Source organism: Sinohyriopsis cumingii, chromosome 17 (assembly GCF_028554795.1).
Source record: "Sinohyriopsis cumingii isolate HCF-2022 chromosome 17, ASM2855479v2, whole genome shotgun sequence".
NCBI lineage: Eukaryota > Metazoa > Mollusca > Bivalvia > Unionida > Unionidae > Sinohyriopsis > Sinohyriopsis cumingii.
Window position 1 is genome coordinate 65,154,652 of NC_142977.1, and position 15,603 is coordinate 65,170,254.

At 33.0% G+C, this 15,603-nt stretch overlaps 1 protein-coding gene across 1 annotated transcript in view; it reads left to right on the forward strand.

Moving 5' to 3' along the window:
• The first annotated feature begins 7,694 nt into the window (after nucleotides 1–7,694).
• Nucleotides 7,695–15,603, forward strand: part of LOC149779125 (kinesin-associated protein 3-like) — a 66,874-nt gene continuing 58,965 nt past the window's right edge. The window contains exons 1-3 of the mRNA XM_089939677.1: nucleotides 7,695–7,839; nucleotides 12,325–12,456; nucleotides 14,827–14,981. Of these exons, the coding sequence (XP_089795803.1) occupies nucleotides 7,808–7,839; nucleotides 12,325–12,456; nucleotides 14,827–14,981 (319 nt within the window). The 5' untranslated portion in view covers nucleotides 7,695–7,807. The remainder of the gene's footprint in view (nucleotides 7,840–12,324; nucleotides 12,457–14,826; nucleotides 14,982–15,603) is intronic.

The following is a 15,603-nucleotide window of genomic DNA, read 5'->3' on the forward strand; positions in this document are numbered from 1 at the left end:
GCAAATTCGCTTTCTTAAATATTAAAAAAGTAAATAATTTAACTTTTAACCTTTATGAATCTCATCTGCTCCATCCCTTTTCAAACTGTAAATTTTATTGTTCACATATCAGGAATAATTCTGGCTTGTTTTATATTCCTGTCTTTCAGCATAAAATTGGTTGCTATGTTGACAAAATGTAATGTGCATTTTTAAAATAGCTCACTCTTCATCACAAGTGTGTGTGTGTGGGGGGGGGGCTGGACTTGTTTGAGACTGACACTAACAAATACTGTTCTGGGTGGGTGATACAGAAAAATTGTTCAAAAGGACTTTTTTTTAATTCTTGCGTCTTAAATGTTTCAGCCACACAATCAAAATTAAATCATACAATAATAATACCCATGTGTTCTTTAGGTAATTGGTCATTCTGTACCCAAGTCGTTTCGTACCAAAATGAGTTGTTTCGTACCCAAAGCAATGGTCGTTTCATACCCAAGGTGCTGGTCGTTCATACCCAATCCTATAGTTGTCATTTGATCAGAATAAACTATTTCTATGTTGCTTTTCTTCCTTTGTGATAGATAGATAGATAGATAGATAGATAGGTAGGTATATAGATTGACAGATAGAGGCATACAAAATTACAAAGGTAATTACATGAATGATCAATGCTAAAATGAATCTACATGTTAGTGAAGCAACGGCTATATATAAATGGATAATAATAATAATAATATGATTAATAATAGGAAAATAATTAAGGGATGATATAATATGAATACTACATTACGTTGTATACTTTAAAGGGAAGCATAATTGAAATAGTAAGTTACCAAATGTTAAAATCTGTGGATATCTAGTAAGTTGAAGCTTTCAAGCTTAATTCAATTTCACACGTTGCATTCATTATGTGCCTCTTTTTCAGGCGATGGCACTACCAGTTTTGCCTGCAAAACATATAGCCCTTGCCTCCCCTGTTATACAGTTAGGTTGACTATGTGGTATCAGAAAAAAAGCTGAGAAGATACCAGAGAAAACATAAAATATGCAAGCAAGAATATTCTCGGTGTGGGAAGAGTACCAGAATGGTTTATCTCCTCCTCAAAATTACTGAAACTTGTAACAGCATATACGGCCTGACAACTGACTGACAAGGCAAATTAATTGCATTATTATACAATGATTTTTAAATCTGAAAACATCAATGCTTATAGTAATCGTGTTTTCTTCATATATGTAATAAAACTCTGGAATGTACAATTTGGAATAATGTTGTTAGTCTTTTGTTCTTTAAGAAACCTGTTTGAGTTAATCTTTTGTCTTACTAAGGTGTCTCCTTCAATCATTCATTGGATTATAATTGTTGCTGTTCTGTTCTGGAAAAAATATATGCCGTATTAACTGGGGTGCTGTATTACAAATGTTTAAATACTGGCAGAATCAAAGTATGCAGACATATATTCGATTATTTAAATAATTAAATCAGTTTTAAAACAAGTAAATATTTGTGAAATTCCGTGCCAAGTTAAATTCTCTCTCTCTCTCTGCGCAATTATTCATGTGCATTATATTTAGGAGGATAACAAAATAAAACAGATTATGCCAAACAATGAAAACATATTTTAACATGCCATGAAAAAATATTAATATTTATACTAAGTTGAAAACAGAATTTCAATTATGCCATTAACTTGTTAGTTTCTTGTGATCTGTGAAAGTGTCCAAAACTTTGCACAAGTATGTCAATGCAGCCGGCAGTGTACCCAAAAATGGCTTGACGGTCCATATAGTAAACCACGTTTAAAACCTTTAAACTCACAGTGATAAAAATTGAAATTAACACCAGTATTGGTCCTTGGAGAAGAGAAAATTAATCAATCAACACTGTTTTATCTGCATTCACTCAGCCCCGTTTAAAAAAAAGCTCGCAGAACTTCTAGTTGCTTTGATAGGATAAACATTTGTACCAGTGTGTGCAGCCAAACCTTTCTGCAGATTTTTGCATGCTTTTAGAAAAAAGAATGGACTTATTTTGTTAATTAAACCTGGCCAATGATTTTTTTTAAAAACAGCAATGTGAATTTTTTTAAAATTCTTTATAGCAAATAGATTCTATTATACAGTGAAAGCAATACAGTTACTGTAATTATTTGCGTTTGGCTAAGTTTTTGCCTGGATATGCTTTGATCATGTAATTTTGTAGGTGAAAAAAAGATTAGGCCTAGAGAGGAGCGGTAAATATGACAATACTGTATATTTGACCTTGTAAATTGATGGGTACGAAACGACCACCACCTTGGGTATGAAACGACCAGCACATCAGGTACGAAACTACTAGCACCTCGGGTATAAAGCTACTAGCAGCGTGGGTACAAAACAACCAATTTCCACTGGGTATGAAACGACTTGGGTACGATATGACCAAGGTATGTGGATAACTTGCCCCCACGTATCTGGAGAAGTCGCCCCATAGTAGTTGGAGAAGTCGCCCCAATTGGTTGGAGAAATCATCCCAAACTTGTCATCCAAATAACCTTTTTATAACAGAATTAAGTCATCTTTTACATGATTCATATTTATATTTTTATTTATACATGATCACAAAAGAGATATTAACTGGTAATCATAAAAAGCAATATCAAAGTAATATTTCTAAGGACGAAATTAAGTCTGTATATAATCTAATGAATGATGACAGTATACTAATTAAAAAGGATGGTAAGTCAAACACTATTATTATTATGAATCATGATGATTGTGTTAAATGTCAATTGGAAATAAAAAAATTCAACATGCATTAATGAGATCGCTAAAAATAATAATTCAATATGTGAGGAATTTTATACCTTCCCTCTTAACAAACGTACATCTCAAAAATAATAATTCCATATATGAGGAATTTGATACTTTCCCTCTTAACATACGTACACCTCCATCCTACATGTTACCCAAAACTCATACAAATCCTGACTATAATTTACCTTTAAATTTTCCAGGATGACCCATTATATCAGGTTGTAATTCATATACTGAAAACCTATCCAAATTTATTGATAGCGTTTTACAACCTTTAATGAAATCACTTCCTTCATACATTAAAGATACAACCACATGTACTTTCATTAAAAAGTTGAATTCTATTCCACATCTATCTGATAATTTCAATCCTGGTATCATCAGATGTAACATCACTATATACCAACATTCTGCAAGTAGATGGCATTGAAGCGTGCAAATATTTTCTTGATAACAATCCTAATAACAGCACACTATCTAGTGAAGATATTTGTAAAATAATAAAAACTTATCTTGGAAAATAATTATTTTCAATTTAATAATATGAATTACATACAGATAATGGATATTAATATGGCTCCTATATACTCTTTACTTTCAAGGGTGAATTAGAAAAGGATTTTATTAAAAACAAAAAGTTTAATCCATCTCTTTGGTTCAGAATTTTAGTTTACATACTTATGATCTGGAAGCGTTCAACTGAAGAACTGAAAAAAAATTACTGATCGCCTAAATCATTTTCACTCGACAATTCCATTATACTTATACTGCATCTAGTATGCATGTTTCATTTTTAGATGTAAATGTAATAAAAAAATATTGATAACACTATCTCTACAAATATTATTAAAATGCACCTAATGATTCGAAGAGCAGAGCAAAAGGGACAGATAACACTTTTTTTCGTTAAGTACAGAAGTGGAGTTGATCAAATGGAAAAGTTGAAAAATTACACATTTTATAAATTTAATAAGTTATTAAGTTGAAGAAAAACAACAATAAATAAAGCCTTAACAACCATGTGGCCACATCTCAAAATTACTATATATTCCATTATTCAACGACCACTCACCAGTTATTATGCAGTCTCCCTAAACACATTAGTGGACAGTAATGGGCTGTAATGGGCAGTAATGTAGACAAAAATATGATATTGTAAGAGAAATTACAGGAATGGAGTAAATTACTGGAACTAGTTTTATAAGATTTATATGCAGAAATTGATTATTATTTTTGTTCCATCACAATTGTTATTTACAATTTTACATTCCAGACCACATGAATCACCATCCCTCTGACTTTATCATTCTTTCATCCCACTCATTAATTCTATGTTTGTATGTCAACTGTCCTGACTTTTTTCGAGACCTCAAGCATGTGTGTTCATTATGTTTATAATGGAGTAAAACTGGTAAGTTGAAAAACTTATGTCCAATCCATTTGCTCTGTATACACATGTGATCTTCTGGGGGAATCAAATATGTATAACAAAACAAAATATATATGTTGGCACTTGTGAATAGTATATACTAATCTATGTTATCAAATAATAATAATATCCAATATATATTTCTTATATAAGAAGGTTGCAGTCAAACCAAAAAGGTTTTCTATTCACCGTGTTAAATTTTCAATTTTGTGGACGTTTTTGATATCCTGGATATTATCAGAATGGTAAAAGGAAATAGCAAGAAACAGTTTCCTTGCAGTGACTGTAAGAAAGCTTGTGAGTCGGGCTGTCTTTTATGTGACGTATGTCATCTTTTCAATTGCTTAAATATTGTTTAGTTTCGATTTAATGATCTTTAATATATATCATTATTATTATATCATCCCTGCAAAATATTTGAGCTGTCTGTACAATCATTCATTTGAATATGTAAACCTCCTGTTATCTGTGTTTAACATTAAACAGTATCTACATAAATTACATAATTGCCAACAAAATGTATCAGTTGCTGCCGTTTATAATAAACAGAGTGCTTCAATAATATGCTTTCAAACGTTAAAAGGAAAAATGAAAGAAGTGATTAGAATTATAAATAATATGTTCCAAGCGTATATATGTCCTGTTTATGTAATGTTAACAACATCACATGTAAATAATTAATAACAGTACATTTCTTAAATTCAGTTAAACTTGGCAAAGTAGATGTTTTTCAGTATTAATTGCATTTTATCAATAGCTTTATTATCGGATTGATTATTGTATGTCACTGATCACAAAATGATGATTTTTAGTCTTTAGATTAGCATTCTATCTTTCCGTCTTATAACCGAGTCTTTGGTATGAAAATTTGACCAATTCGATGTTATTTGTTGCCGATTGTATACCGGTATGTATCTTGAAAATGATCAATGTAATGTAGTAAAATCAATTTAAAAGAAGAAAATGTTCAAAATGTCATAATAACATTTTGGGTGATGAATTCCATTACCTCGATAATACATGCTCTCTCTCTTGTAATGGTATTCATACATCTCAGCAACTTTATTGTCAGATGATACATGATAAGCATATTAGGTATTTTACTGTAGTAATGTATTATGCTGTTTCTGTATTATTATTTTTGTGTGTGCAAATCATCCATGTTGTAATGACGTTTTCAAATGATGTTGGTAATATGCTCCCTAGAATTATTGTTGAATTGTTGCTTTTAATCAGGCCATTAAATAAATCATATTTTATCTTTCTCATAGAGTATTTATATTTAAACTCCCAAAATTATCCGCTGGAAATATTACAAGAAAAGATTGTCTATCTTCTCACTTATTTTTTCTGTATAACTATAGTATGTATATTATTTTCAACATACTTGATTTCTTTTAAGAGCCCACATCACAAATTACTTTTTTATGTCAAATCTTAAACCATCTGATATATCTAAATTAGATACACCCACGACCTTCCTATAACTAATTGTATTGCCATCAAAAAATAAAGTTATTATTATTATTTTACATACATATAAACGTTAATAGTTTACCCATTTCAATTTGTGACTGCCGGCAGTTTGCATCTATACATTTTGACTCAGGTATGCGATTCTTGCATCCACCATACGTGCGAAGTGATAACAAGCAAAGACTTTAAGATCTGGTCTTCCTTTGATGAGGGATACATCTGTCGTCAGTGTCGTTTGCTAGGAGGCAAATGTGATTACTTGATGGGTATCATACGACTTCAAAAAGTAATGAATTATTTTATAAGGATTTAATTGTTTATTTTCTAGGCTATTTGATAAGTTTCTCCCAAACATTAACAATGGTTCAATTATTTGACTTGTAATTATATAACCTCGATTTCAATTTCTTGCAACTTTTCAGGAGACCAAATATATTTTTGATTGTAATGATCTATAATTTTAGGGATCTGTAAAATTACTGAGACTTGCTGAAATTTGATTTTTAGTCTATGTGTTTATTTAATGAAATATAGTTATATGTGTACATGTCTTGTATTTATTTGTGTGGAGTACATGTTGGATTGTTTCGTTGTCTTTTCAATGCTGTCTCAATCCTAAACACCCTTTCTGGTGACGAAGGAATTGCACAGACCGATAATTCTGTAGTATTAGAAGCAAGAATAAAACATGCAACATATGTCATTACGGAAAAAGCGTCGGGTTTCCAGCCATACTTTGAAAAATGAATGCTACCAACACTGAAAGATCATGTTAACTATCCTGTGAGGGTAAAAAATGTTGACGCCCACTGGACAAATAATAATGCAGAGTCTGCGAAAAATATAATGAAGATTGGAACCAACTGGAAGTAACAAAAATATATCAGATCTGATAGACGTACTACAATCGATTGTCAGTTACCAGTATAAAGACGTCGAAAGATCATTGACTGGAAGCGGCAATTTCAAGCTGGCATCCAATTATATGCATAACAGAGTTTCTATTAACGTGTGGTGTCAAGAAACAGAAACTGAACGAGAGGCAATAATTAGAAAGTTTCTCAAAGACAAAGGTACAAATAAGTTAACAGTAAGGTTGACAAATGGTAAAATCACTATACCAAAGACACCTTCAGGGAAAAATACCTCACCAGAGAAAAAGGATGAGAGCTAAGCGGAGTCAGACTAGAACATAATAAAAAAGGTGGACAGTCTTAGTAAAGAAGAGAGAGAGTTGTTCAAGTTTTGGCAATATTTTTATTTAAGCGTATTTTGTGCACTAATAAAACAATATCACAACCACATTTGTTATTTATGATTTTTGTATTTAAGTCCGTACAATAAAAATTTTAATATTTAATGTAAATTACTATACTTTCTTTCGCAATATTCTATTTTTGCACCCATTACTGTCCATTACTGTATTTAGGGAGACCCGTTATTATGTACTTTTGAGAGAGTGACGTAAGGTGAAGCTATTTGCATTTAAAACATGCACAGTGGAGAGAATCTTGGCATACCTATACTACTTTGATGTAATGTGGCTGGCATTTGATTTCTTTGGATATCGTACTTTGGGAAATTGTAAATTATCTAAGCACTCTTCTACTTAAAACGACTGCTCCCTTGCTAAAAAAAAAAAAAATCAGCCTGAATATCTAAGATAGACATGGTCCTTTTTTAGCCAGTTATAATCAATGAAGAAACCCGGAGAAATTATTTTCTTTGAAATACTAACTATGTAGACTATGAAACTTGAGCGCCACCAATTTAAATTACAAATAGGATCTTAATTTCGGAAACCTTTTGCGTTATTCACAAGGTGTTCATTTATAGTCTCTAAACCATAAAGATTTAATTACTACCCAGTTAAAGCTCAGAATATACAAATATGGAGGTGATTAATATTTTTATTTTTAAATATTTGTATAAAATTATTACATAATATTATCATACTCTGATCTTTTGCATAGATCCATGTAACAACAAGTGTAAACGAGAGTGCAAATATTTTGACATGGCTGTCGTTGGATTCATATATATTTGGCACTTCGCACTTTTAATCGAGATAGTTTAAACGTTGACTATAATTTTCGAGTTTTTTTAATCAGAATAATCACAGTAATGCAAGCAGAAGACGCAAGATACCTTAAAAGGTTCTCGACGGTGCAGTTAATCGATTTTAACACTCTCTCTTCGAGAGAAGCCTACTATAATACTTTAATATTCACCCCCCTCTCCCGGCCACAGGGGCTTGTATTGTTGCTTACAGTGTAACGTTCAGTCATATAAATTGATACCAGGGATGACACTTCTCTCCTTTCTGGCGCGACCTATTTAAGAATCAAGCTGCTATTTTAAGATATATTTCGTGCAGCGTAGTCAATTTGCTACCAATGTCTAGCTCAGGCATTCGATTGTGTATTCCTATCAAAAGTTTGGCTATCTATCATACGTTTAAGGAATGCCAGACCATTTTCCCACGCTACTTCTAGACGTGGCCATGGTCGCACCAGTTTAATATGCTAAAAAGAAACGCGATAAATGAAATACTGCCTTCTCAATGACCAACTGAAAATAAGTCATAAATAAATTTAGGACAACGATTTCTTTTAACCAATGAGATGACAATATTCCATTTAGCGGGATTTCTCTTGTATATTAAGCGTCCGAGATCATTGCCATGTCACGCAGTAGCATCTGAAAATGTGGGTATTATTTTGCACTGTATGTATGACTGTTAAATTGTCAGCAACAATATAAGCCCCTGTGCTCCTGGCATCATGAACCACCTCTCACCCCAAAGATTTTAAAAATAAATAGCATCATGGATGTATTCCTTTCATTCATCATTTTATAATTTATGACAACTTGTCACCAAAGTGGCCTCAAAATGTTGGTTCCTTTGCATTTCAATTTTATAGATTTTTCACTAAGATGTGCGCTATATTTGCATTTGCGAGTCAGTATTTTTAAGACAACATGAGTGAAGTTGTTCATCATCATTGATATGTTGCAAATACTGAAGTCATTAACATGAGACAACAAACTGCATTGCTGAGTAAGCTACAGCTAGTCCTACATTGTAAGATGTTTTCCCAGATATATATTTTTTGGGGTCAACATCTTACTAAATAAATAACAGTATTTGTGTAGCAGGTTTGATTGACGGGAATGGAAGGTTAAATTTTCTGGAAACTCTTGAACACTTGACAGCACATATTGACACTTTCCTCACATTAAAATTATATTGCTTTTTGCTTTAATCGGACTGTACTTAATCTGATGTCTTTTTTGTAATAAATTCAAATTCTCACACAAGCACATGAATGTGTTTTCAACCTATCTTGACCTAGATTTCAGTTGGCTATGATGTGATGGAAGCCATGAATGCTGAAATCTGTTAAAAGGATCTTGAACAAAACAAAACTATCTAAACACTTTCTTCTATATTGGTACATATTTATTCATTTAATTAAAGAAACATACTTAAACTTAATCCTTTTTCAGCATTCCCAACTTCCTTCACATTCCAGTTCTTGTTGCAGTTTTATTTTACTTTTTTTTAAAGCAAGAAAAAGCATTATTTTAAAGGTATGATAACATAATTATTGTATCTTAGAAAGATATACAAATCTTGGTTGACTTATGCCTGACAAAGATGCTGAATTAAACATTTTGTCAATGTGATTTTCTGAACTTGTACATAAAGGAGAGCAACAATGCGATGACATTATTTTGAAACATGGTGACCTCATTGCCAGGAAACAGCGTTACTAGTTTGCATACACATGTGCACAAATAAAAAAAAAAACAAGTAATTTGTCAATCTGTATTATAAACAGTGGGAAGTATGTCTACAGTCATAATTAATCTACTGGTCAGAATATGACCAAGTTACCCTGTCTGTGTGTAGTCCAAGGATCATCACTCCTTCACTGAAAATGGAGAAATTGGGAGTGGTTACAGTGAAAACTTTGGATAGAAATGCAAACAAGATGACAGTGTTAGAGATACCCTTGTGCTAGGTTAAAAATTATAAATTGATGAGTGAAATTATTAAGTCATGTGCATTGTTTGTATCCTAGATGCATCCCTGCCATGTTGCCAGATGTTGGGGAGTTTTGGGGACTCAAAAGTGTGTTTTGAGGTCCTTGGGAGAGGGTCAGTGGATGTCACCTGAAAAAGTGATATGCAATTGAGAATAAGTTAATTTTCCATATAAAGATATATTTAATGTTACTGGAAATTCAAATGTAATAATTAAAAAAATGAAAGTAACATATTTTCTTTGAAGGATTTAATACACTTGCAAACAGAACAGTATTTGGGAGAGTTAACAATGTCCAATACAATAACTACAAACATACACACACATATGCAAACACACTATAAAATCCAGTGGATAGTGTTTGCTGCTGTAAGTAGTTTATTGGGAGTGCATTTATTAGAGACTGGTATGGTACTGTTGTTGAAACTTCCGTGCTGATCATGTTGAATTAGAGGAAGTGAGTGTTGAATATGTTAGGTGGTGTTGCTATGTCAACAGATGCCCTGCACTACAGAATGGCTAATGTTAAATGTCATTGCATTATATGCCAAAAATGAAATGCTCCACCTTGCTGTTACTCTTTACAAAGTCCAATTCCAACCATGAGTTAAGAAATGTAGTTTTGCTGGGCTTTGCAAGATTTGCCTATTGCTCATCCTTTCTTGAATCGGAGTTGCATTTCGACACTTGGACTTGAAAAATGAATCACCCTGGACACTATTTTGACTAGCAAAATAATCATGTTTGGTATTTTGTATATAAAGTGCAATACAGGTTTAAAGAACTTGATAATAGTCTTGAATAAAGATGGCTTCAACATTCTCATTCAAGGTAGTGATGTGTAGTAACCTTTGTTCATCATTAAACACTTTTTAATTTATCTGTAACTTCAAAAATGAATTGGGTTGTTCTGCTTTCCTAATGCAGATTAGCCTGATGGGTTCTCCCACAAGGGTCTTCAGAGGACTTAAGATGACTTTACCTCTTTACCCAGCCAGTTAAGTCATGTGTGAAGTGGTGGCACTTATGTGCTACCATCCTACCTTTTAATTGCCTAATGGTATATGATAATAGTTCTATTGAACTGAGAGTTAATTGACTTCAATGAATCAGTTATGGCTAATTACATATGTCCAGATGTTATCAGACCTGTTCACTTTGTTGAAGAAAATGTACCATATGTTAGCAGACTTTGGCAAACTTCCACTACCATCACTTTTCAACCAACTGTTTGACTATAAAAAAACCCAACCGTTTGATTGTTTCTAGTTATTCTTCAGCAAGGCTAAAGATCATCAAAGTACACCTAATACAGTTAGACCCTAGTCTGCACAACAGAGTCAAATATTGTCTGCCAACTGTGCAAACTATTCTTGAAAATATGACCTTTACTTCTGAGATCCATCAACCTTGGAAAATACTGTGCCACTCCAATTGTTTATACAGTCAGGGTCAGTAATCTGAAAATACCTCCCCATTTGTAGCCCTCTACTGATATAAGAAATGAAAAGCACAAATGAGATAAAAGATGCACAGAACTTAGTTCATTTATTGATTTATAATTTCATACCTGATTATGCCCAGGGAGCGCCCTGACACCATTATCATCTGTGCATTTGACTCCAAAATACAATTTTCAGTGTAAAAAGTGACCGTGCTTGACAGTCATTTCTAGTTCCTGAACCAGTTCATTTTCAGCAAAGGGGTGTATGCAAGACTACACATGTATACACAAAGAAGGAAAATATGTTGACTGCTTCTGATATTTACAATGCTGAATCAAGGAAATGAAAATAAATGACAGCTACAAATTTGCCTTTCATGTGGATTTAACAGTCTGTGTAATTTCTATGTTCATGTGTGCAAAGAGATATAACTCTAAACTCTTAACAATTTTGGTAATTTATGGAATTGCCTGGCAGTTGCCAAATAGGATAAACTATGTCACAAGGTTGTCTAAGGAAAAGAGACTTGTCCATAGTGTACACAATATGGTGCTGTGTAACTATGGAAAGTCTGCTAAGCATGAAAAGTGCAGAGGATGCTAGTGTTAGGGCTACTCTGGTCTCAGTCAGGTTAGAAATTATAAATCATTGAATGAGTTGACTAAATTCAGTGCACTTTTTATCACCATAAAAATTTCCGTTATTTGAAATCAGTAGAGGGGTACAAATAAGTCGGGAGGTATATTCATACTATAGCCTATAGTACATCAACATATTCATGTAGGTGCCTCAGCTGACTTAAAATAAAATATTTATAGAACGGCATTCAGTTGGATTGCACTGCTTCATTGGTCACATCTAAAAATGTTGATGTGCTTTAACAATGATTGTGTCATGTATTTCTCTGGACATTTATGAGAAGATCTTCCAAAAAATAGTGTTTGATGCAGAGTGAAATAAATTCAGTAATCGTAAAATTCTCAGAAAATGACACCTAATAAATTAATGATACTTAACAACTACATGATCTGTATGATTTGTACCTTAGTAGTCAGCTTATAAGAAAATATTATGACATGCATTTTGTAATGATTACATTTGTAGATTTTTAGTGTAGTATTACATGAATTTCTTAATGGTTCCAGAAAGGTAAAAGGAGGAAGCATTGATGTCCATCCATCGGAGAAGGCTCTGGTTGTCAACTATGAGTTAGAGGCCACGATTCTTGGTGAACTGGGAGATCCCATGCTGGGAGAAAGAAAAGAATGCCAGAAAATGTAAGTTTGCATGCTAATACTGACATGTATTATTACAAACAAGTTATTTCAACATTTTATAGTAAATGAACAATAAAAGTATTGCGTTATGGGTTTATGTATATGGATTGTACAACAGAAGATATGGGTGTGTTTCATTGGATTGTACAAGATGAGGTAATGGTTTATGGTGGATTGTACAACAGAAAGTATTTGTCTATGTCTTCGTATTATACAACAGAGCCTATAATTCTATGACATTGCATCTGGATGAACAGGTTTTATTGTACAGTGTAGAATGCACCATAACTGTGATTGAAATGGCATCCAGTTGGCAAACTAGGAATTTCAAAAGCAGAATGCAGGGGAGGTAACTATGCAGTTATGGTCTAAGAGTATTTTGGAAATCTGATCTAGAAAATGAAAATAATTTTTTTAATGACCTTGAGACATTGTAACCACTTTTTGTGACCTTTTTTGTTGTTTGAAGATCAGAGCAGTTTTACTTAGACTTATAATGAGTAATTAATATCATTAGTTTCCATAAATTCTAAATTTCTGCAATATAAAGTGGTATTTAGAACTAATTGCACTGTTCATTCCAGAAATGGAAAAGGTTGGTCCAGTGAACCTTACTAGGTCAAAAGGGGTGAAGTAATTTTGAAAAGTCATCATTCAGAAAAATCTTTACCTGTATCTCTGTAATTGAAGAAATTCTAACACATACCGTTATCACAGGTACATGCATTGTGGACTTCTTAATTTCTGCAGTTTTCCAGCATTGTCTGTTTTGAATCAGCAGTTGTAGATGCAGACAACAGGACAGGTTTCCTTGTTCACTAAAATCACAACGTCCACTGTTCAGAACAAAGTTATTTTACTGGATATGGAAATTATGGAAAACTGAGTTGTATACTTACACATCTGACCTGATTTGATCTTCAGGCCATTGCATACATTTTTAAAAAAAAGCTTTTTTGGAAATCACATTTTTAAAAATGATTTTGCATTATTTAAACAAAACTTTTCTGATAAAAATTTAGGAAAATCACGGGGATAGACAAATGAAAGTTGGTATGCAAGTTTGTATGGATCATCAGTAGATAATCTGATTAGATTTTCATGCCATTATAGCACATTTATGACAGTTCAGAATTTGTTTGTCCTTATTTTAGTTGTATGTACTATCAGTACTCACTTATATGTCAGTCCAGCAGCATATTGCACAGATGCATATCTGTCATTGCATAATATGCATCAGCAGATGTGGCTCTATGCAGTTTGCTAGGAGTAATGAGCAGAACAAATGGACTGACTGATCTGTCAACACATTGTGCAATAGCAGTTAAGGGTCTGTGTTTTTGTTTGTTGTTTGACTCACCTTGTAAGTATGTATGATACTTATTATTCACAGATTTAATAATCTCAGATTTAATAATTTGTTTGACTAAAACTGTGCAAAGAGCTCCATTCCGACCCTATTTGGAAGTGTGCAACTCACCAGGAAGTTGGCAGGTACATTGATTCCTCTCAACTGTTAATTTTTTTCAATCTGTTGATACAAAGATTTTAACGTTATAAGTTTGACATGTATGTTGTGTACTTTGATACTATTTAACTTACTGCTTTGATGGCCTAAGTGGTTAGAGTGTCTACCTCAGATGTGGGAATTCACAGGTTCGAACCCCGGCCAAGTCATACCAGACTTATAAAAATGGTACTAGCAGCTGCCTCACTTGGTGCTCAACATTAATAGGTTATTGCCAGAACTGGTCAGCCTGCTATCATGATAATGTGACTGGGTGGGACATGATGCTACATGTCTACGGCAAGATACCCCAGTGCTAGACATTACTGTATACTGCCACCAGCAGACATCATAGCAGAATGACTGATTTCTTTTTAAGCTACATTAAAAATCCAAGTCACTATTTAACTTGCACAGTAGTAAAGTCCAATTTTTAAACAATTGTATTGTGCCATTACAAAATACCTCTACATTTTTTTCCTTTATTCTACATCTTTACCCTTACAAGAAAGAAAAGTCACATCATCTGAAATCTTTAGCATGGCCTATGCAATGACAAAATTATAAATTTTGCTTTAAAAAAGATAACAGTGATTTGTCTCAGTCTTTAAAATTGTTGCTATTTCATTATTATTTTGGTAAGTTTGGGGCATGTGGGTAAGAAATTAGGGCATGGTGGCAACATCAAGGCGTATTGGAACAGTCTTCTGGCATGCTGAGTCATCATGTTTGGTTTATATCCTGTGTCCACTGGAGATATGAATTTAAATTTATTACATCTCTCATTTTTACACATCATATAATTTAAATGAAAGTCTTTAAATTTGTGGGTAACATTTATAATAATAAATATGTATTTCCAGAATTCGAGTGAAGAGCTTAAATGCCAACAGCGACCTGTCTGCCCTGGCTAAAGAGATCATAGACAAGTGTAAACTAATACACCCGAGCAAACTGCCAGAAGTTGAACAACTCCTATACTATCTTCAGAACAGGAAAGAAACTGGACCTAGCAAAGGTAGGTATATGTTGACATCAATAAATAAGTAGGAATTTTGCATATTTTCTGCAAACAAATCAGCTGAAGACTCAAAACATTTTTTACTTGCATTAAAGTTACAGAAAAAATATTTATTTTAAGAATTCTGACAAAATTGTTAGTGACTAATTTGTCCTTCAAATACATTCCACAATCACAGTCACATTTGGTATATCAGATAGCTACTCCTGAATTGAGCCAACAGAAATGACAAAGAGCAGTAACTCTTGTCCATTAACTCCCCGGGCCTCAACGTTGTATGTGACACCTCTTATAAGTTCATACCAATATCGGTGTCAATATTTACATTTAATGAGAAATTTGGATTTAATGTGTGTAATATGTATTCTTCTGTACTCCATTATTTTTGCATTTTTCCAGTTCTCTTATGAGTTTGTCAGATTCTAAGGCTTAGTTTGTTTAGACCATTCTTAATCAAGCTGTCATTGAACACATGGTGTCATTCACTTGTTAATATGGACTGTTTGTGCTTGCTCACTCTTTTAGTAACAGATGTTGTATTAGTGACTCCTAAACACACTGAGCTGCAGTTTATGTGGTTTTTTTCTTGCATCATTTGAGCGAGAACGTGTCGACCAAG